This window comes from Tupaia chinensis, unplaced genomic scaffold, assembly GCF_000334495.1.
Source record: "Tupaia chinensis unplaced genomic scaffold, TupChi_1.0 Scaffold000186_1, whole genome shotgun sequence".
Lineage (NCBI taxonomy): Eukaryota > Metazoa > Chordata > Mammalia > Scandentia > Tupaiidae > Tupaia > Tupaia belangeri.
Window position 1 is genome coordinate 1,364,569 of NW_006159661.1, and position 22,177 is coordinate 1,386,745.

General features: G+C 47.0%; 1 protein-coding gene across 7 annotated transcripts in view; it reads left to right on the forward strand.

Moving 5' to 3' along the window:
- The first annotated feature begins 113 nt into the window (after window positions 1–113).
- The window catches only part of PIGG (phosphatidylinositol glycan anchor biosynthesis class G (EMM blood group)), a 48,199-nt gene continuing 26,135 nt past the window's right edge, over window positions 114–22,177 (forward strand). For 2 of the 7 annotated variants that reach the window (XM_014587148.2, XM_014587150.2), the window contains exons 1-5: window positions 115–399; window positions 1,235–1,440; window positions 5,167–5,376; window positions 7,750–7,938; window positions 8,949–9,090. In XM_014587148.2, the coding sequence (XP_014442634.1) occupies window positions 249–399; window positions 1,235–1,440; window positions 5,167–5,376; window positions 7,750–7,938; window positions 8,949–9,090 (898 nt within the window). In that variant the 5' untranslated portion in view covers window positions 115–248. Of the gene's footprint in view, window positions 400–1,234; window positions 1,441–5,166; window positions 5,377–5,542; window positions 5,584–7,749; window positions 7,939–8,948; window positions 9,091–22,177 lie in introns of those variants that run through there. The other 5 variants (XM_027771136.1, XM_027771134.1, XM_006146725.3 and 2 more) reach the window with 5 other exon arrangements.

The following is a 22,177-nucleotide window of genomic DNA, read 5'->3' on the forward strand; positions in this document are numbered from 1 at the left end:
GAGTGAGCGTGTGTGGGGCGGGTCCGGGGCGGGGACACTTCGGGAAGAGAGCCCTTGAGCACCCGATAGGCCCCACCCCTTGCGTACTTCCGGCGCGCCGGCGGACGTGACGCCACCGAGGGCGCTTTCTCCTGTCATACCTGTTCGCTCTCGCATAAGAGCTGCTCCCTGGAGCCGGAAGCTGCTGCACCTGAGCACGGCTTGAACTGCGGTCGGGATCCTGCATCCCGGCCCAGCGAGCGGGCGCGATGCGGCTGGGCTCCGGGACCTTCGCTGCCTGTTGCGTAGCGATCGAGGTGCTCGGGACCGCGGTCTTCCTTCGGGGATTCTTCCCGGCTCCGGTTCGTTCTTCTGCCAGGACCGAGCACAAAGAGCCCCCAGCGCCCGAACCCTCGGCTGGTACGGATCCCTCCTCAGGGGTCTCCGATCCCCGGCCCCACTTCCCCCCGGAGGACCCTCCTTTTGAGCGCCACAGACCAGCCCTCCGCGGTGGTCACCTTTTCCGCTCTAATCTCCATCCCCGGAAACCTCTTTTTATTGCCCTATCGTTTTCTTCTGTATGCTCCAACTTTGTGACAATTGCCCCCTCGAATTTCCTCCCTGAGCACCACAACCCGGGCTTCCTTCCCTCCCCAACTGTACTTGTATAGCGACCCCTCTCTCCCTGTCCTGAGTAGGCCTCAGGGTCACTCCCTGGCCCGGACACCCTTTTTGCCTGCTAGAATAGAACAGATAAGACTCTTAACCGGCCCTCTTGCGTTTTCTTCCATTACGTTTCTCTAAGACCTTTTCCCTCCAATAGTTAAGGCCTTGCAGTAGGCTCCTTCTTGGCCCTCACATATCCAGGAATACACCCAGAAAGTCTCCAGTTCTGGACCAGGTCTTCACATGTACAAGCCACAGTGTTTGTTAACACACCCATCCTCTACCCACAGTGCTGTGTTGTAGGCCCTCCTCCCTACATGTCCAGTCCAAGACCCTGTCGTGGGGACTCCCCTACCCTAGAACTCCTCACCATTCTAAGGGCAATTCAGTATTACCAAGACCCCTTGAGCTTACTCATAGTTAATATTCCCTCCCCCCAATACTGCCTACCAAGAACAGGCCTTTTTCTTCGAGGTGGAAATGGCCTGATACGCACAGCAGTAGGCAGTAGCTGGATTATTAAGGTACTTGGATACTAAGTAAAATTGAAGATTAAATTTCCTTTTTTTCTTCTTTCAAACCCTTTTAGGAGCCAGTTCCAACTGGACCAAGCTCCCACCACCTCTCTTCAGTAAAGTTGTTATTGTGTTGATAGATGCCTTGAGGGATGATTTTGTGTTTGGGGCCAAGGGTGTGAAATTTATGCCCTACACAACCTATCTCGTGGAAAAAGGAGCAGCTCACAGTTTCGTTGCTGAAGCAAAGCCACCTACAGTTACTATGCCTCGAATCAAGGTGCGCTTGACTTAATGTTTTCTAAATTGTGGTATGGCTTTTTCAAAGGTTTAGGGGGATCCCCATTGTCTTTTACTTGGAGCCTGAATTTTATCGAATAGCTAAGAAAGAATTTGGTGCTGTCAGTTTGGCTGGAGCAATTGAGTGTTTAAGGATCTGCACAGATAGGGTGGAACTGAGACCCATGACTTGTGCCCCTCATCAAGTACTCAGACCTCACGCTTCATGGCAGGTACAAAGGATTTGGAGCCAAATCACCCAGCCCAGCCTAACCCAAGAAATATCCTCCTTGGGACCAGCAGATGGCATAATAGTTATGTCATTGGACACCCATATGGTCAACTGTTTTGAGTCCCAGACCTAGCAACTTAAAACTCATGCTGGGTGCGTGTGTGTGCTTGCCCAAAATCCCAAGAGGAGAACGGAAGGGAAGGGATTGTAGCATGGCACTCTGGGGGGTTGGGGGGGTGACTTCTTGCCTTTTGTCTCTGTCTCTATGGTGAGCAAACATGCCCTATAGAAAAAAATCTCTCTTAAAAAAGAAAAGAAAGAAAAGAAAAAGAAATATCCTCCTTAGTAACTTCACAAAACATGAGGTGAACAGATGCTATTAAATGCTGTAAATACGAATGTTTGTATTGCCCCCACCTTGGTCATCTGCTAAGGTCTCCAGCCTAGGAGGTAGAAGTCTCCCAGAGCCTCTTCCCGCTCAGATCCCATGCAGAATAAATCAGGTCATGCAGCTTTACTTCTTGAAACCCTCTGCCTGGGGCCAGCAGGTGGCGTGGTGGTTAAGGCACTGGACTCCCACATGGCCAACTGCAGTTCAAACTCTGGACCTGGTGTCTTGAAAAATCATGTATGTGTGCCTGCCCAAAATCTCAGAAGAAGAAAGAAGAGATTGTGGCATGGCCGTCCTCCCTGGAGCGTGATTCCTCACTTTCCCTCTCACTGTCTGTCTCTCTCCTGTGAGTGCCCATGCCCTGAGGCAAAAACCTTAAAAAAACAAAAACAAAAACAAAACCCTCTACCTGACTTGAATACCAAGCTTCTTAATCCAGACCTCAAGGGCCTGTGTTGTCTTGCCCCTGTTTACTTTCCCATCCCCATCTAGGCTCTTCTCCCGCTCTCCGTGTCTGTCCGCACAGAGTGCTCATGGCCCTGTTCCTTGTGTTCTGCTTTTTCCTGTGTTTGCTGTGTTTTCCCCTGGAAAGCCTCACCTCACCTCAACAACTCTTCACACTTCAGGTCTCAGGTCACAGCTCAGACAACTCTTCCATAGGCAGCTTTTCAAAATGAGTTTCCATTAAAATTGTTTGGGTTAAATATACTACTGTTTGTCCACATAGCTGCTTTGTAGCTATTTTTTTTTTTTTTGGAGAGGTTTTTCGCTATAGGGCGCGTGCGCTCGCCAGACAGACAGAGAGAAACAGAGAGACAGAAAGCGAGAAATCACCCCCGAGGGGGGATGGTCACGCCGCAATCCCTTCTCCTCCATTCTCCTCTTGGGATCTTGGGCACGCACGCACACGTGCCTGGCGTGAGTTCTAAGCCACCGGGTCCGGGACGCGAACCGCGGTCGACTACGTGGGAGTCCAGCGACATAGCCATTACGCTAACTGCTGGTCCCCCTTTGTAGCTATTTTTAAAGAGAGAAGGTAGCTGTATGTTTCCTGGGGAAAGACATTCCTACTGTGTGATTCATTGAAAAACAAAAGCAAATTGCAGAATAATTTGTATAGTTTGTTACCATTTTGGTAAGAAACATATACCTTTGTACTTGTGATTATGTATATACAGAAAAGAGTCCAAAAGGTTACTCGTGAGAAGCCACTGGATACCTTTAAAGAGTGGAGCTGTGGGGTGAGACAAACTTACATGTTCAAAAATTTCATAAAGATGTCATTTCAGGGACCAGCAGTTAGAGTAATGGCTATGTCGCTGGAGTCCCATGTAGTTGATCGCAGTTCGAGTCCCAGACGCGGTGGCTTAAACTCACGCCGGGCGCGTGTGTGTGTGCGTGCGTGCCCAAGATCCCGGGAGGAGAATGGAGGAGAAGGGGTTGCAGTGTGCCCATCCCGCCCCCCTGCCCCGGGGGGTGATTTCTCGCTTTCTGTCTCTCTGTCTTTGTCTTTCTGGCGAGCACACGTGCCCTATAGCAAAAACCTCTCAAAAAAAGAGATATCATTTCATACAATGCAGTGCATACATTGTTATATGTACAGTGTGATGAGATTTGACATGCATATCCAAGCAACCCTTACCTCGACTCTGGAATCTGATCTTCCCGGGAGTGGTGGTGGTAGTTGCCGTTTTGTCTGCTTGCTGTACAGTAATTTGCCTTAACTAATTGTGTAGTCTGTCTCCCCTACAGTGGTGTCTCTGCTGAGGTTTTGATGATGATGATGATGATGATGATTTAATTTGATTTGATTTAATTTTAAGTCGATTTTTTTTTTTCTTGAGAGAGAAAGACAGGCATCCTCAACAGGGTCTCATGCAGCAATCCTCCATGCAGCCTTCTCAGCCAGCCAGGATCACGGCCATGTGTGTGTACAGGCTGACACAGAACACAAGCCCTGATCTTCTAGATGGCCTCCGGTAACAGTGACATGTTACTGCTGAGCCATGGCGTCTGGGCAGTTGTTTCTTATTACGCTTGTCTCCCTGGCCCAGCATAGCTTAGTGGGCATCCAGTGATTGATCAGATGTTGTGCTTTAGTACATCATGCAATAAAGTGTCCATTTTCTGCTGGGTTCTATGTGGGTTAGGAGACACATTCACTGTTCATACAGTCTGGGAGTCTGCCCAAGTCACTGGTTTAAGCAGAGCCTCCTGCTCGGCCAGAAGTAGGTAACTGGGGCCTTCTCTGGTCTCTCCTATGTATGCTTTACAGATTCCCAGGAATTCGTGGGAGCTTACTTACATAGCTGTCTCATTCCCTAGACCTTCTTTTCAAATTTCCAGCTGGTTTCTTACTTACTACAACCAGCCTTGACTTATCACAGCCAACCTCAGGCAGTTGTGATGTTGGTCTTCCCTGTTGTGTCTTTACAACCTCCCTAGGTGTGGGGCCACATTGGGCCAGGCCCTCCATGGCTGCTATATCAGGAAGCTGGGAGGAGAGGAGATGGGAGCCAACCGCATGTGAAAATAGCAATAGTACTTATAGGGATTTCAGTAGTTTTTCCTTGAATAAGCCCTTCTCAATCAGTTGTATAATTTTGGTGAATTTCTAAAGTCCCTCATGTTTTTGCTTTTGACATTTTCATCCAGTTTTATCACTGTTCTTGGAGGAGAGGATTTGCTAAACCCCTCACTCTGGCATTCCAGAAGTCTAGTTAATTCATATTTGCATTTATTTATTGTTAGAGAAGTCTTGGTGACATTGTTACACCTGTTAACATCCACATTCCTGTTTACAACTGTGGTTGGTGGTTGTATCACTTCAGATTATGGAGATCTGTTACCAAATTCCTATGGCCTGCTGGGGTCTGTGCTAAAATTAGAGATTATTGACTTGATTCAGGTTCAGAGTTTGAGTTATGGAATTTGCTTGTCCCATAAAAGATGTGACGCTTAAGTGGGACTCTGACAGAGTCAGACCTAGAATGTGAACCTAGAGTCTTCCTGCGTGGCCTCCAGCATCACACAGCAGCCCACCTGTCATTGGTGCCACTGTGGCTGTGCACCATGGTCTGATTCTTAAATGTTTCTTCCTGCAGGCGTTGATGACTGGGAGCCTCCCTGGCTTTGTCGATGTCGTCAGGAACCTCAATTCTCCTGCACTGCTGGAAGACAATGTGATAAAACAAGCAAAAGCAGCCGGGAAAAGAATAATCTTCTATGGAGATGAAACATGGGTTAAATTATTCCCAAAGCACTTTGTGGAATATGATGGAACAACCTCATTTTTTGTATCAGATTACACAGAGGTCAGTATTTAAAAAAAAAAAAAAAAACTGTTTATTTATTTTTATGGACTATTGCTGTTTTCTGATTTGCTATAGGGCACACGTGCTCACCAGAGAAAGAGAGAGAAAGAAGAAAAGTGAGAGAGCAAACTGGCAGGTCCCGGACTCAAGCATCTGCCTTGTGAGAGTCCAGCACCCTAACCACCATGCCATCAGCTGGCCCCAGAGGTCAGTTTTGTGTGTGTGTGTTTGCTTTTTAGGGTTGTTTTTTTGTTTTGTTTTGTTTTGTTTTGCAAGATTTTTGCTATAGGGCACTTGTGCTCACCAAAGAGACAGAAAGCAAGAAATAACCCCCTCTCCCCAGGGAAGATGGCCATGCCACAATCCCCTCTCCTCCATTCACCTCTCAGGATTTTGTGCACACACACATACACACACACATCTGGTGTGATGTTTAAGCCACCGGGTCCAGGACTCAAACCACAGTTGACTATGTGAGAGTCCAGTTCTGTAACCATTGTGCCATCTGCTGGTCCAAGTTTTTAAAATAAGAGAAATATATCATACTGGGTAGACCCCAGCATCATCATAACTTAGTGGGAAATGGTATTATTTTGTATGTAGTTTTACTAATTTATTAGGGGTAATGTGAAGAGATTATAAGAAATAACCATTCACATGATCAGTTACAACCGAAGGATATCAACCCTCATGCAGGTCCGAGCAAAGGTCTGTGGAGTCCAAAGCATCCTCAGTGCTCATTGAGGAGTATAAAGGACCAGGGGTACACAGCAGACTTTTCCTTTTTTTAATTTATCAGGGTTGCATGTGTACTCACCGGAGAGAGAGAAAGAGAAGGCACTCCTCAGTGGGGCGTGGTCACACGGCAATCCCTTCTCCTACTTTTTTCCATTTTGTCAAGATTTGGACATGCACACAGACGTCGATGGGTTGTGTTTCAAGCAGCTAGGACCGGGATTTGGACTGCACGATTGGCCATGGGAGTCTGTCTCCCTTAACCACTGTACTGTGGGGTTGGCCCTTGAACCAAGTTTTACCAGGTGGGTGGGAACTTGCCAAGTAGACAAAATGTGATGTCAGCTCACGTATGTAGCAGAGCTGTAGCATGTCATGCCTGCCTGGGATCGCTGAAGCGCTTTGGTTCTCTTACCTGTAGAACATCATCTTGTTGTGGGGACAGGTGATGGGCCACGCAGAGCCTGGTCCTGGAGAGCATTGCCCGATACTGAGAGTGCCAGTTCCAGCAAGAATAGGAGCCTGATTAGAACCAGGCATTCAAAAGTTGAACCTATGGCAGATGCAGCAGTGTACCAACGCATCTGTGCTTGGCATTGGGATTGGACGGCTTCTTGGTGTGCTGGGCCTGGTGCAGCATGTGCCATCTGCTGACATCAGCACGCTCCTCTAGAGTGATGTCCCTATAGCTTGCTGTGTGGACATGGCAGGTACTCCTGTTATGGCTGAGTTTCCCCATTCCACGTAGTATCACTCAGAAACACTTCTCTTTGTAAAACATTCTTTTAGTGTGCAAGAGGTGGTCTAGCAAAGGTCAGTACTGACCAGGCTGATGGCTCTGGGGCTGCTCGGCCCAGCAGTTCTTCTGGGTTCTCCTCGACTTATTTATTTCAGAAAGGTGTGATCATTGAGTGCTACGTCTCGTTCCTTCCAAGAACAGCCTTCTCACTGGACACACAGATGCCTCCGCGCCATCGTTTAGCTCCCTGCTGTAACTCTGAGCTGTTCCATCTGGTTAACTGCCCTTCACTCTGTTCTCTTGTGACAGCTGGGCTGTAGGATTCAACAGGGATCCCACAGAAAAGAATTTATTGTCAGAACAACCCTTGCTCACTTAAATCATCTGCATAATATGTTTACAACCCAGAAACATAGAAACAGTATTTGAAAAAACTTAATCTAGTGCTAATGTTCACTTATTTATTTATTTATTTTGGAAGAGGTTTTTGCTATAGGGCGCATGTGCTTGCCAGACAGACAGAGAGAGACAGAGACAGCGAGAAATCACCCCCCAGGGGGGATGGCCACACCACAGTCCCTTCTCCATTCTCCTCTCGGGATCTTGGGCACGCACGCACACGTGCCCAGCATGAGTTTAAGCCACCGGGTCTGGGACACGAACCACGGTCAACTACATGGGAGTCCAGCGACATAGTCATTACGCTAACTGCTGGTCCCACTTCTTTATTTATTTTTAAGGGTAGATTTGTTTGTCTTTTGAACTCCCATGCTTCCTGTTTCCTAAAATAAACCCTCAGATTTTAAAATATCAATTAACTGCCTATGTTTTCCCTTGGGGAGTGAATATGGAGGGGAAAATTGGGTGAGCTATTTATATGTTCCTTTCCTCCTTTAAAGGTGGATAATAATGTCACAAGGCATTTGGATAAAGTCTTAAAAAGAGGAGATTGGGACATACTCATCCTCCACTACCTAGGGCTGGACCATATCGGCCACATTTCCGGGCCCTACAGCCCCCTGATTGGGCGCAAGCTCAGTGAGATGGACAGTGTGCTGATGAAGATTCACACCGCGCTGCTATCGAAGGTGAGCAGTGGTGGAGTTCTCATTGTCGGTATTTCCTGGAGGAGAGGACCTGCCTGCATGAATCCAGGTGACCTGGTGCACGTCATGTCCACCATCAGTCTGCCAGCTGCCAGCCATGGCTTCCATGCCACAAATGGAGCTGGGTCTGTGTTCCCCTGCACTGCCTCACCCAGCCCTCCCAGCAGGCCTATTCTTTCCACCCATCTGTCAGCTCATTCGGCTAATGTTTCCTGAAACTCTCTCTGTTCCAGGCCATGCATTTTGGTGCCTCACTGAGGCAGTCAGTAGTCCCTCAGGAGCTTCTGTGCTAGCCAGGACAGACAAAGAAGAAAGGCAGTAAACAAGCCAATATTGTGCCAGAAGGTGACTGGGCCACAGAAAAACAGGGCAGGAGGAAGGCCCAGCATCCCATCCCAAGGAGAGCTTGGGGTTTACATAGAGTGCAGAGCAACCTTCCACGAGGATGTGTGTGGTATGAGCAGAAACTTGAAGGGAGCAAGGGGTGGGCACGCTGCGTGCAGGTGTGTTTAGCTGGAGAAGTGGCAAAGCTCATGCTTACCCAGGACAGTGGAAGCTGACTGGCCAAGTCTCATGGTGCTCCCTGCAAACTCAGAGCTCATGCTGTGTGCTCTGTGTCCTCGCAGCAGTCCTGGGAAGCACATCCCAGTACTCTCTTTGTTTGACACGTAGGACACTGAAGCATGAAGAGTAATGTGCTCCGGCTCCCAGAGTTTGGAAGTGGCAAAGACAGATACCAAATACAGGTCCTCTGCTTCAGAGGCTGGAAACAGAACCCTCTTGTGCTCTGCACAGCATTCTGTGTGTTTCATTTCTGTCAGTATTTGACTTTGACCCTTTGATCTGGCTATAAACTTATAGGAAAAAGAAATTAATTTGAGGAAGAACTATTATTTTTAAAGTAAAGCTAAAATCTAAAGTTGTTCTGTTATAAATATTGTGTGCTCTCATCTGTCTGAATGTTGTTGAAATATTTTTCCTTTGCCTTATAGGAGAGAGAGTCTTCTTTACCCAATTTGCTGGTCCTTTGTGGTGATCATGGCATGTCTGAAACAGGAAGTCACGGGGCTTCTTCCACAGAGGAAGTGAACACACCTCTGGTTTTAATCAGCACTGCATTTGAAAGAAGACCTGGTGAGACTTTAGGAATGTCTAATGTTGGAACTGTTTTATTTCTGTTTTCTACAGTGTGGTTTTAATTATTATAATTTTTTATAATTTTTTTTTGAAGAGGTTTTCGCCATAGGGCACGTGCGCTCGCCAGACAGACAGAGACATAGAGACAGAAAGCAAGAAATCACCCCCCGGGGGGGATGGCCACGCCGCAGTCCTTTCTCCTCCATTCTCCTCTCGGGATCTTGGGCACGCATGCACACGCGCCCGGCGTGAGTTTTAAGCCACCGGGTCCAGGACGCGAACCGCGGTTGACTACGTGGGAGTCCAGCGACATAGCCATTATGCTAACTGCTGGTTCCCCAGTGTGGTTTTAATTTTAAAGTCATTTATCAAAAGCTGTGTAAGGTTGAAATACCCCGAGCAACGTGAGGATCGAAAGTGATGGGGCAAAGGGCGGTCAGGATTTGGGGTTTACATTCGTTACCCTGATTCTTAAAATATTCTTCTTAGGAGTTTTGTTATGACTGTTACTGCCTGGATATTGAACTGTTAAAAAACTTCCAGTAGCTTAGAGACATCCGAACAGCAATAAGAACTAAAGCACTTAAGCTTTCAAAAAAGTGTTCATTATTTTAAACCATGTGTTAGGGCCTGCCCTGTAGCCTAGTGGTTAAGGGAGTGGAACATGGCCATTCAAACCATGGGACATGTCTTGAATTCTAGCCTCAGCAGCTTGAAAAACACACTGGGCACTGTCCCAACCCGCAGGACAGTCAAACAGTCACCTGGGGGAGGGAGCGAAGAAAGGGGACAAACTCACACAGACACACAGAGTGGAGACAAGACGAGGTGCCGATCAAGTCTTCTGTTTATTGAGGAAGAATGGCAAGTTATATACAGGCTGGTGGGCATTGATTGGTTGCCCAAAATGCAAATAAGGTATGATTCAGAGGGAGCCCATCAGGAGTCTGATATGGCTTTCTGGGGACTGTTGTTATTGTTTGCTCAAGGAGGAAGTGAAACTCAAAGGTTTCTAAGATGGTGGATAGCTCTTAAGATGGCTCCCGTATGCAGTGCCCTCCACAGGGCACTTGTGCATATGTGCCCAAAATCCTGACGAAATGGAGAAATGAAAGAGAGGGGATCACAGCTGACCACGCTCTGTTGAAGAGTGCTTTCTTCCCCGGTCTCTCTCTGGCGACCACATGTACCCTCTGACAACTTAAAAAAAAAATTGTTTTTTACTTTCAGACCATTTGAGCAGCACTGTCAACAAGTCAGAGGACCCCATCAGAGCAAGACTGTCAGTATTTAGACACACAGGAGCCCATCTGACGGCTCCCTTGCCTGATTGCTGGCCTGCTCACTCCCTTCCTGGTGCCCTCTGCCCTGCAGTCCCATGGCTTCCTCGCCTTGCACTCGCACAGGGTCTGTCCTCCACCTGCACTCTGCTGACATGCTCGTGGTCAGCCCAGCGGTTCTGGCCCTGCTCTCACCCTTCGGTCCCACTCAACACTGTAGCTTCTGAAGCTGCACGTTTCTGTGGGTTTCCTCCCACCTCTCACTTCACTGACAATCCTCCTTTGCCTTCTTTTCCTGTTTTTTTTTCTGGTCTGCTTTTTTGATTCATTCTACATTCACTCCTGAAATGGTCTTGTCTACTTCCATGACTGTAGAAGCCACACATGTGCCCCATCCCTGTCACGTTCATCCCCCTAGCCATCTCCTCTCTTGTGAGCTCCAGACCTGTCTGTCCAGTGGCCCACGTGACCCAACGCCCACTTGGGTGTCTCACAGATACAGCAGGTGTGACAGCTTCACAGCCAAACTCCACCAGATGTGCCCGCCCTTATTTCTGTGCCAGCAAATGGCACCAGCAGTTGCATGGCTCCCTCTCGCTCCCCGTGTTCTGCTCCATCGCCAGTCTCCCATACGTAAAGCCCTTCACTGGCTTCCCATATAGCTGAACTTAGGATACAGTGAAACAAAGCCCTGCAGAAGGCTGCTCACCTACCTTGTCTTAGGCTGCATCCCCTCCTAGTCACCGTGCCCTGGCCTCTGCCCTTCCACAGGTCCTCCAGTGGGCAGGCTCTTCCTGCCAGACACCTCTGTCCCCAGCCTTTTGGATAGCCGCACATCTCAGCTCATGTCATTCACCTGTGAGACTAAATCCTGTTCCCTCCGTCAGTCTCTTCCATGGCACCCCATGCTTTCTGTGGTCATCCTCAGCATGGTTTTCCGTCATAGTCTTACTTACGAGATCCACGTCATAGCTACCTCCTCACTCACCTCTAACTAGGTGAGGGCCACATCCCCTTTGCTCATCACTTTGTGCCTAGAACCGAGGCATTGCATGACAGGTGTCAAAATATTTGTCTAATAAGGAAGCTTTCACGCAGGTAACTCTCTGTTGGGGAAGCATCTTCACCCATTTCCTTCTGTCTTTTACGGAGATTCCTCCCTTGGATCCACTCTTGGCTCTTACACCCAAACCTAGAAGCCCGCCTTCTAGCGGTGTGTGCACACTGGACCACAGCACCAGCTGCCCACACCTGCCTTTCCCTGCTCCACCAGAGCAACGGCAGCATGTGCTTCCTGCCGACGTGAGGGTCCCCTGTGAGGAGTGCTCGTTCTTTCATCTCCATCCGTTTGTTCAGCAGAGGTTTACTGAGCTCCTATGATAGGCCAGGCACCATGCAGGGTTCTCCGGATTTACACAGGCCTGAGCCAGACACAGCCTTTGCCCTTGAAGAGCGGATAGCCTGGGGAGGGAAAAAAGACACATTAGCTGACATTTTTTTTTTTTGGAGAGGTTTTCGTCATAGGGCGCGTGCGTTTGCCAGACAGACAGAGAGAGACATAGAGACAGAAAGCAAGAAATCACCCCCCAGGGAGGATGGTCACGCCGCAATCCCTTCTCCTCCATTCTCCTCTCGGGATCTTGGGCACTCACACACACACGCCTGGCATGAGATTCAAGCCACCGGGTTCGAGACACGAACCACGGTCGACTACGTGGGAGTCCAGCGACATAGCTAACTATAGCAATGTTAGGGCTATTGTTTAAAGCACTGATATTTTCATCTCTAAATGAGTGTTTTAGAAGTCAGATCCAGGAATGGTGAGGGCAGGCAGTCGTATGTGCAGAAAATGCCCATTTTATGAACAGGACTATGCCCTGGTATGCTCACAGAGTTGGAGAGCCATTGTCACAGTCAATTTTAGGATTTTTTTTTCATCACCTGAACAGTGAAGTTCTTTTGTTTATTTGTTTGCTAGAGGGCATGTTCACTCTCCAGAGAGAGACAAAGAGATGGAGAGATGGAAGAGAGAGACAGAGGGAGAGATGAAAGCATCCCCTCCTGAGAAGCAGTCACGCCACAATCTCCTCACCTCCCCATCTCTCTCTTTTCCACTCAACACTGTAGCTTCTGAAGCTGCACGTTTCTGTGGGTTTCCTCCCACCTCTCACTTCACTGACAATCCTCCTTTGCCTTCTTTTCCTGTTTTTTTTTCTGGTCTGCTTTTTTGATTCATTCTACATTCACTCCTGAAATGGTCTTGTCTACTTCCATGACTGTAGAAGCCACACATGTGCCCCATCCCTGTCACGTTCATCCCCCTAGCCATCTCCTCTCTTGTGAGCTCCAGACCTGTCTGTCCAGTGGCCCACGTGACCCAACGCCCACTTGGGTGTCTCACAGATACAGCAGGTGTGACAGCTTCACAGCCAAACTCCACCAGATGTGCCCGCCCTTATTTCTGTGCCAGCAAATGGCACCAGCAGTTGCATGGCTCCCTCTCGCTCCCCGTGTTCTGCTCCATCGCCAGTCTCCCATACGTAAAGCCCTTCACTGGCTTCCCATATAGCTGAACTTAGGATACAGTGAAACAAAGCCCTGCAGAAGGCTGCTCACCTACCTTGTCTTAGGCTGCATCCCCTCCTAGTCACCGTGCCCTGGCCTCTGCCCTTCCACAGGTCCTCCAGTGGGCAGGCTCTTCCTGCCAGACACCTCTGTCCCCAGCCTTTTGGATAGCCGCACATCTCAGCTCATGTCATTCACCTGTGAGACTAAATCCTGTTCCCTCCGTCAGTCTCTTCCATGGCACCCCATGCTTTCTGTGGTCATCCTCAGCATGGTTTTCCGTCATAGGCTTACTTACGAGATCCACGTCATAGCTACCTCCTCACTCACCTCTAACTAGGTGAGGGCCACATCCCCTTTGCTCATCACTTTGTGCCTAGAACCGAGGCATTGCATGACAGGTGTCAAAATATTTGTCTAATAAGGAAGCTTTCACGCAGGTAACTCTCTGTTGGGGAAGCATCTTCACCCATTTCCTTCTGTCTTTTACGGAGATTCCTCCCTTGGATCCACTCTTGGCTCTTACACCCAAACCTAGAAGCCCGCCTTCTAGCGGTGTGTGCACACTGGACCACAGCACCAGCTGCCCACACCTGCCTTTCCCTGCTCCACCAGAGCAACGGCAGCATGTGCTTCCTGCCGACGTGAGGGTCCCCTGTGAGGAGTGCTCGTTCTTTCATCTCCATCCGTTTGTTCAGCAGAGGTTTACTGAGCTCCTATGATAGGCCAGGCACCATGCAGGGTTCTCCGGATTTACACAGGCCTGAGCCAGACACAGCCTTTGCCCTTGAAGAGCGGATAGCCTGGGGAGGGAAAAAAGACACATTAGCTGACATTTTTTTTTTTTGGAGAGGTTTTCGTCATAGGGCGCGTGCGTTTGCCAGACAGACAGAGAGAGACATAGAGACAGAAAGCAAGAAATCACCCCCCAGGGAGGATGGTCACGCCGCAATCCCTTCTCCTCCATTCTCCTCTCGGGATCTTGGGCACTCACACACACACGCCTGGCATGAGATTCAAGCCACCGGGTTCGAGACACGAACCACGGTCGACTACGTGGGAGTCCAGCGACATAGCCATTACGCTAACTGCTGGTCCCCATGTCAGCTGACATTTTTAACTATAGCAATGTTAGGGCTATTGTTTAAAGCACTGATATTTTCATCTCTAAATGAGTGTTTTAGAAGTCAGATCCAGGAATGGTGAGGGCAGGCAGTCGTATGTGCAGAAAATGCCCATTTTATGAACAGGACCATGCCCTGGTATGCTCACAGAGTTGGAGAGCCATTGTCACAGTCAATTTTAGGATTTTTTTTTCATCACCTGAACAGTGAAGTTCTTTTGTTTATTTGTTTGCTAGAGGGCATGTTCACTCTCCAGAGAGAGACAAAGAGATGGAGAGATGGAAGAGAGAGACAGAGGGAGAGATGAAAGCATCCCCTCCTGAGAAGCAGTCACGCCACAATCTCCTCACCTCCCCATCTCTCTCTTTTCAGCGTTTTGGGCACACGTGCATTCACACCGGCATGTTTCTAGGTCCTGGACTCCAGTCGCAGGGCTGCGTGTGGGATCTGGCTACCTAAACCACCAGGCCACGAAGCTGGCCCAGGACACCATGGTCTTTAGCTGTCACTGCCCCCTCCCCCAGCCCAGTCTCCTGCCTCACCCCAAACCTAAGTGATCACGAATCTGCCTTTTGTGTCTGTACATTTGCCTCTTCTGAATGTCTCATCTAAATGGAACCATATAATCTGTGGTCTTGTGTGCCTGGCTTTTTTTACTTAGAATAATGTTTTTCCAGGTTTACCTAAATTGTGACATATATCTTTCCTTTTTGCTGCTGAGTAAGATTCCGTTACCCAGATTCGCCACGTTTGTTTACCCTTCATCAGTTGATGGACATTTGGGATGTTTTCCATCGAATTTGGGGACTTTTCTCCCTTCTATTCAGATCGCGTGGTCTGTATTGACCTACCTGTAAATTTACTTATTTGTTCTTCCCACAGTTCAAACCTGCTATTGAGCCCCAGGAGTGAATTTTTCATTTTAGTTAATTTTTCAGCTCCAGATTTCCATTTGGTCTTGCTCGTTCTTTCTCTCTCTTTATTTAATAATTTCAAAATCTTTTTTTTTTTTTTCAGCATACCTCTCTTTACCTCTGTAAGCATGGTTTCCTCTAGTTCTCCAAACATATTCATGATTGTCCTATTGAAGGTCTTTATCTATGCATTATCTGACTCCGGGCCTCCTCACAGGAGGCTCCATTGCTCGCCTTTTTCCCTGTGTCTGAGTCACACTTTTCTGTTTCTCTGCACGTCTCATAATTTTTCAGTGAAAGCTGAATATTGTAAATAATGTATTGTAGCCACTCTGGACACTTGCTCTGTCCCCATCTAGGGCTTGTTCATTTTTGCTTATTTATTTGCCTAGTGACTTGACTGGCTGTTTAGTGAGGTCTAGTGACTTGACTGACTGTTTAGTGAAGTCATGCACACAGTCTCCCAGAGACGAGCTTGGTTTTAGTGGGGTGCCCTTTGCCTTCTCCTTCTCAGATTGTTCTGTGAAGCTGTTGCCTCCCAGCTGGTGAGCTCCAGTAATTGCCAGCTGATTGTGCTCTTGTGTTCAAGAGGAAAACAAGAGCAGGGGAAGACAGGAAATGCTGGTGGCCTGCCCACCCTGGGGGATAGCATCACCTCTGGGAGCCGTGGGGAGAGGGTCCCTGGTTCTTGGTCTCACCTACTCACAGTGGAGTTTCTAACCCACTGGGCTGGGAGAAAGGGAGCAGACTGTGATCCAAGTGCCATAGATTCTTGTACTTCTTACCAAGATTTAGTAGATTTTCTGGGATAAGTTTCTCTACTTGCTGTATGCCCGTAGATAATTTCCAGAGACTGTAAATGGTGGTTGTGGTGGCTTTTATAAGTTTTACCGGGTATATTTATTTTATTGGCAGGCAGATCTGTGGAGCTACTCTTACTACCATTCCCAATAGCTCTTTGAAGGATTGTTTTTTGTGTGTTTGTTTTCATTTTGGTTTTTTATTATTTACCTATTTATTTATTTATTTTGCTATAGGTTGCATGATCTTGCCAGAGAGAGACATGGTGGAGGAAGAGAGGGAAAATGAGAAATCACCCCCCAGGGGGGATGACTATGCCACTATGCCAGTCCCTTCTCTTCCAGTCCTCTCTTAGAATTTTGGGCACCATGCACATGTGCCCAGCATGATTTTCAAGCCACTGAGTCTGGGACACGAACTGCATAGCCAGCTATGTGGGATCTAGCACTTTAACGTCAACACCACCCGTTGGCCCAAACGATTGGTTTTAATCTTACAAATGCATGCATATTTTTGTTGTTTATTTTAATAAGAATTAATGTTAAGATGTTTTGTTATTATGAAAAATAAATAGTTTTGGATTATGTGCCCTGTGATTTCAGACCCCTGGCCTACCACTGGCAGTAGGCTCTCACTTCCTAGTGTGAGAGCACAGGTCTAGGTCACACCAGGTCAAGGGGTCTGGGAAGGAATCATACTTCTTCCTGGACTGCCATGAAGGGTGGAGAGTGTACATTTTATCACTCATCTCTTGCTGCTAGGACATAAGCTCCATGAAGTGAGGACTCTGCCTGTTTTATCTATTCTTTGTTCGGTCTCCAGGCCTGGAACAATGCCTGGCACATAATGGAGGCTTCCTCTATGATAGTTGACTGAATTTTTTCCAGGGGAAAGGGGGAGGATTTTGCTACAGGGTGTATGCGCTTGCCAGAAAGACAGAGAGACAGAAAGCAAGAAATCACCCCCCGGGGAAATGGCCACACCACAATCCTTTCTCCTCTCAGGATCTTGGACACGCACGCACACACGCCCGGCGTGAGTTTAAGCCACCAGGTCCAGGACTTGAACCATAGTCTACTACATGGGAGTCCAGCGACATAGCCATTACACTAACTGCTGGTCCCAAGTTAACTGAATATTTAAAAGATTGCATAGCTGGAGATGGATGGGAGCCCCTGGAGGTAGAGATAGTTGGAAGACCTGCTGCTGGACTGTGAGAACAGTTTTCTGAAATAATTAAAACATCTTAGTGCTTACTCATTGCTTCTAGGAGAAAATCCACTCTATCATGTGATCTACCCTGGGTTCATATTATAAAATTACAGTTGCTAAAAATAATTTGTGATAGCAAGAACTGGTCAGACCAATCAATGGAACAGAATCAAGAGGCCAGCAATAGGTGTCAGCTCGGTGGTTCACAGGTCATGTGCTGGTTGGTGACTCTGGGCCCATATGGAAGACCACAGGTCTGGCTCTCTGGTTGACCTGTGTATGCTGGGCACATGTACCCATGGTCCCAACTGGCTGGGCATTGTGATGTGAGACCCTGCTGAGGGTGTTTGCTTGTGTGTGTAAGAGAGAGACTGTCTCTACCCCTCAGTCTCGTGTAAGAAAGAAATAAACGTAAGAAAACAAAAAGGCCCAAAATGGATTGCAGTGTATGTGGGGATTTAGTGATAAAGAAAGTAGTATCTTGGGTTAGTGGAGAGAAGAGGGGATGCTGGTAAATGTTAGCACACCTGGCTGACCGGGAAAAGTCTAATGCTGACCCTCTACATTATGCTTTAAACCAACATCAATTCCAGGTCAAAGCATTTTCATCTCATTGAAAGACCATTGGGCTGTCCCCATAGCATAGTGGTTAAGGGAGCCAAATTCCACGTGGGTGACCATGATTCAAATCCTGGCTTCAGTGTCTTGGACAACATGGTGTGTGTGTGTGTGTGTGTGTGTGTGTGTGCGCGTGCGCGCGCGCGTACCCCAAATCCTGATGGAATAGAGAAATAGAGGAGAAGTGATTGCAGCATGGTCCCCATTGGGGAGGGGATGCTTTCTCCCTTTTTCTCTCTTTGGTGAGCACACAGGCCCTTAGCAATTAAAAAAAAAAAAAAATACTCTACTATGGAAAATTTCAGACATATAAAAATAGTCAAAGTAGTATAATAAACTTCAAGTTCACACCCATCTTCAACAGTTATCGGCCAATTATGGGCAGTCTTTGTTCCTCTCTCCCTGCACTCCTGCTCCTTATTACTTGGAAGCAGATATCTAAGATTGGTGAGCACACAGGCCCTTAGCAATTAAAAAAAAAAAAATACTCTACTATGGAAAATTTCAGACATATAAAAATAGTCAAAGTAGTATAATAAACTTCAAGTTCACACCCATCTTCAACAGTTATCGGCCAATTATGGGCAGTCTTTGTTCCTCTCTCCCTGCACTCCTGCTCCTTATTACTTGGAAGCAGATATCTAAGATCTGCTTTTTTTTCGAAAGGTTTTTGCTATAGGGTGTGTGTACTCTCCAGAAAGACAGAGAGACAGAGAGACAGAAAGCGAAAAATCACCCCCCAGGGGGAATGGCCATGCTGAAACCCCTTCTCCATTCTCCTCTTGGGATCTTAGGCATGCATGCACACGCACCTGGTGTGAGTTTAAGCTGCCAGGTCTGGGACTCGAACCACGGTCAACTACATGGGAGTCCAGTGACATAGCCATTACACTAACTGCCGGTCCCTCTGCATAATCTTGATACCATTAGTACATTTAAAAACAGCATTGATTCCTTAATATCATCAATTAGTTGTCAATGTCCAAATTTCTTCTTCTTTTTTTTTTTTTTTTTTTTGAGAGTTTTTTGCTATAGGGCACGTATGCTCACCAGAAAGACAGAGACAGAAAGCAAGAAATCACCCCCCAGGGGATGGCCACACCGCAATCCCTTCTCCATTCTCTCAGAATCTTGGGCATGCATGCACACGTGCCTGACGTGAGTTTAAACCAATGGGTCTAGGACCTGAACCGCAGTCGACTACATGGGAGTCCAGCGACATAGCCATTACGCCAACTGCTGGTTCCGTCAATGTCCAAATTTCTAATGTCTGTCTTTCTCTTCCTTGTTTGAGTTTGTTTGAATTAGGGTACAAATGATATTCAAATACTGATATTTGTTAATGTATCTCTTAAGTCTCTGTTTATTAATAGCTCCCCAAATCCAACCTCTTATTTATTTTTATCACAGTTTATTTGTTAAAGAAAGCTGGTTATTTGTCCTATGGATTCTCCCATACTCTAGATTTTGCCATTTGTCCTCTGCACTGTCAGGATGTCCTCTGTCCTATAAATATTCTCTGACCCAGATGCTTGAGCAGATTCAGATTCCGTTGATCTGGTCTGTCTGGTCTGGCCTTCTCTGGGCAAGGCTGCTTCTAGCAAGAGAGACATAATGTCTAGCGATCTGCATTACTGTGATGTTAGCAGCCATTGAGGATCACCTAGGTCCATTAATTCAATAGAGGTTGCAAATAGGGATGTTTTAATTCTATAACTCTTTTTTCACTAATTAGCCAATGTCTTAGTTCTTTGTAATGGGTACAATAGAATACTACAGACTGGGTGACTTGCCAAAAAGAGGGATTTATTTCTTACAGTGATAGAGGCTGGGAAGTTCAAGATCAAGGTTCTGAGATGTGGTGAGGGATCTGGTGAAGCTCTCTGCTCCCAAGGTGGCACTTTAAAGATTGTGTCCTCACCTGGCAGGAGGCAGAAGGGCAAAAAGGACCAGACTGCCCCCGTCAAGCCCTTTCACAGCAGCATTAACCCATTCATGAGGTCAGAGCCCTCATAAGCTAAATACCTTTCGGAAGGCCCCACCGCCCAACACTGTCGCATTGGGGATCAAATTTACAATACATTAATTTTGGAGGAAACATTCATTGATACCATAGCAGCCAAAATAGTTACATAAAGAAGATCTTCAGGGATGGCAGGTGGCATGGTGGTTAAGGTGCTGGACTCCCACATGGCCGACTGCAATTCGAGTTCTAGACCTGGTGGCTTGTTCTCGCTCTCTCTCTCATCAAATTAAATAATAATAATAATGGAGACCAGCAGGTGGCATAGTGATTAAGGCTCTAGACTTCCACATGGCTGACCACAGTTTGAGTATGTACGCCCTAGATCCTGAGGGGAGAATGGAGGAGAAGGGATGGTGGCATACATGGCCATCCCTCCTAGGGAGTGATTTCTCACTCTCTGTCTCTCTGCCTGTTACTCTCTCTCTAGTGAGTGCATGCGCCCGATGGCAAAAATCTTTCAAAATAATAATAAATATAATTGAACGAATAATTATTTTAAAAAGGAAAAAAAAAAGAAAATCTTCTCCCATCTACTTTTTGGTTAACCACTGTTACCATTTATATGAGAGAGACAGGAAAAGCAATGGGTTATTTTTCCTTCTTGATGACCAGTTTGAAGTCAATGAATGAATTCACCAGCATTCATCCACTATGACCAACTAAGTTTGTTCTTTTTTAAATAACATTATGAACTCATGGATTTAAGCATATTGAATTTGTTTCAGTTCACTGTATTTTTTTAATATTTGGATTATCCCTCTTTGGTCAGTGGATCCATCTCCAAGTTGTCTCCTGAGCCCTTTGATAAGACCTAGTGGTCTTTAATAGCTTTGCTGCCACTCTCTGTTCTATAAGAGGGGATCAGCTACTTCTCCAGGGTGCATGGTTGCGTTTAGTGGACAGTTGTATTTGAGGATCACTGTGTCAGAGCCAGAGGTGCTCGCTGATACTGGGTTTGTTTCTGGACAGAGGCAGGGGATATTTTTAAGATAGGATGATCTTGAGTTCCTATTGATACTTAAATTCATATTGAAGACTGTAAAATTAACTTATGTACTTTCTTCCTCCTGAGCTTAGAATCTTGGTTGTCACTAACCCCAGATGTGATAGAATTAGAATATCACATAATGATTCATTTGCTTTATCCCACAATAGACATGCAACAGTCTCAGAATAACAACCCAGCACTACCACTACCAGTATGAGTGCCAAAAGCAATTTAAGGTGGGTTTGTTTTTGTGTTTCGTTTTGTTTTCAGCTCAAAACACTTAATGTAAGAAAATACCAGAAGAAATAAATACTGGAAAAAAAGTAATAACAGTGGAGGGGAAAGTTCTTTTTAAACATAAATGAGAAATTATCATTAGAAGATTAGTTGAGAAAATTGAATAAATTTGACCAAATTCAAAGAAAATTCTATACAACCTAAAATTACCACAAAATTAGTAAAACCTCTGCAAAATCATACTTGAATACCTAAGAGACTCACACTGAGCACCACCTGTTCTGGCAAGAATTCCCTGGTAGTCCATTTGCACCCCTGCATACCTGCATTGTAGCTGCTGGCGTGTGGCAGCTGGTTCCTCTTTTGACAGATGAGAGAACTCTGGCACAGTTTCGTTTCTCATCCAAGGTCATTCTGGATAGTGACAGAGTAGAGGCCTGAGCCCAGTGTCCTAATGCCACATCCATTCTTCTTTTTTGGGGGGGTGGGGAGAGGTTTTTGCTATAGGTTACATGCACTCGCCAGATAGAGAGAGAGACAGAGAGACAGAAAGCGAGAAATCACCCCCCAGGGGGGATGGCCACACTGCAATCCCTTCTCCTCCATTCTCCTCTCGGTATCTTGGACACGCACATACACGCGCCCGGCGTTAAGTTTTAAGCCATTGGGTCCAGGATGCGAACCACAGTCGACTACATGGGAGTCCAGCGACATAGCCATTATGCTAACTGCTGGTCCCTGCCTCATCCATTCTCACAAGGAGTCAGGAGGATGGCCAGCCACTTTGTGCGCTTGAGGTTTTTGTTGATAAGCAGATGCGTTGTTCATCCAGGTTGATTATTGCACCGGGCCCAGCTTCTCCACAGTGTGTTTGCTGCTCCTCAGGAGTCTCTGAGAGGCCCATGTTTCTCTGTAGGGGCTGTGTATGGGTAAAGAGCAGAGCGAGTCATGTTCTGAACAGGGAAGGACAGAGCCTCAAAGACCCCACCTTCACCCTTTTTCAGGGGTTGACTGTTGCCCTTGCCAAAGTGACGTCCCTTGGTGTCTGGACTCCGCTTGCTGCCCCACGCCCTGCGTGCTCTGACTCGCCCTGTGTTGACTTTCTTGTGTTAGTGTGTTGTGAGCTACTTACTGTAGGGAAGGCACTGCCCTGATGTAGGAGGGGCATGAAGTAAATCTATGGACACAAAAGGCTCTGAGGTGATTGCTGTGTGACTCTGCTGTGAATGTTTGAAGAGCTGGGTGGTTTGATACTTTTGTTGTAGGAGGTCAAAGGCTGCCATCTTACCCTTTCGAGAAGCCTGTTAACATGCTTTCTT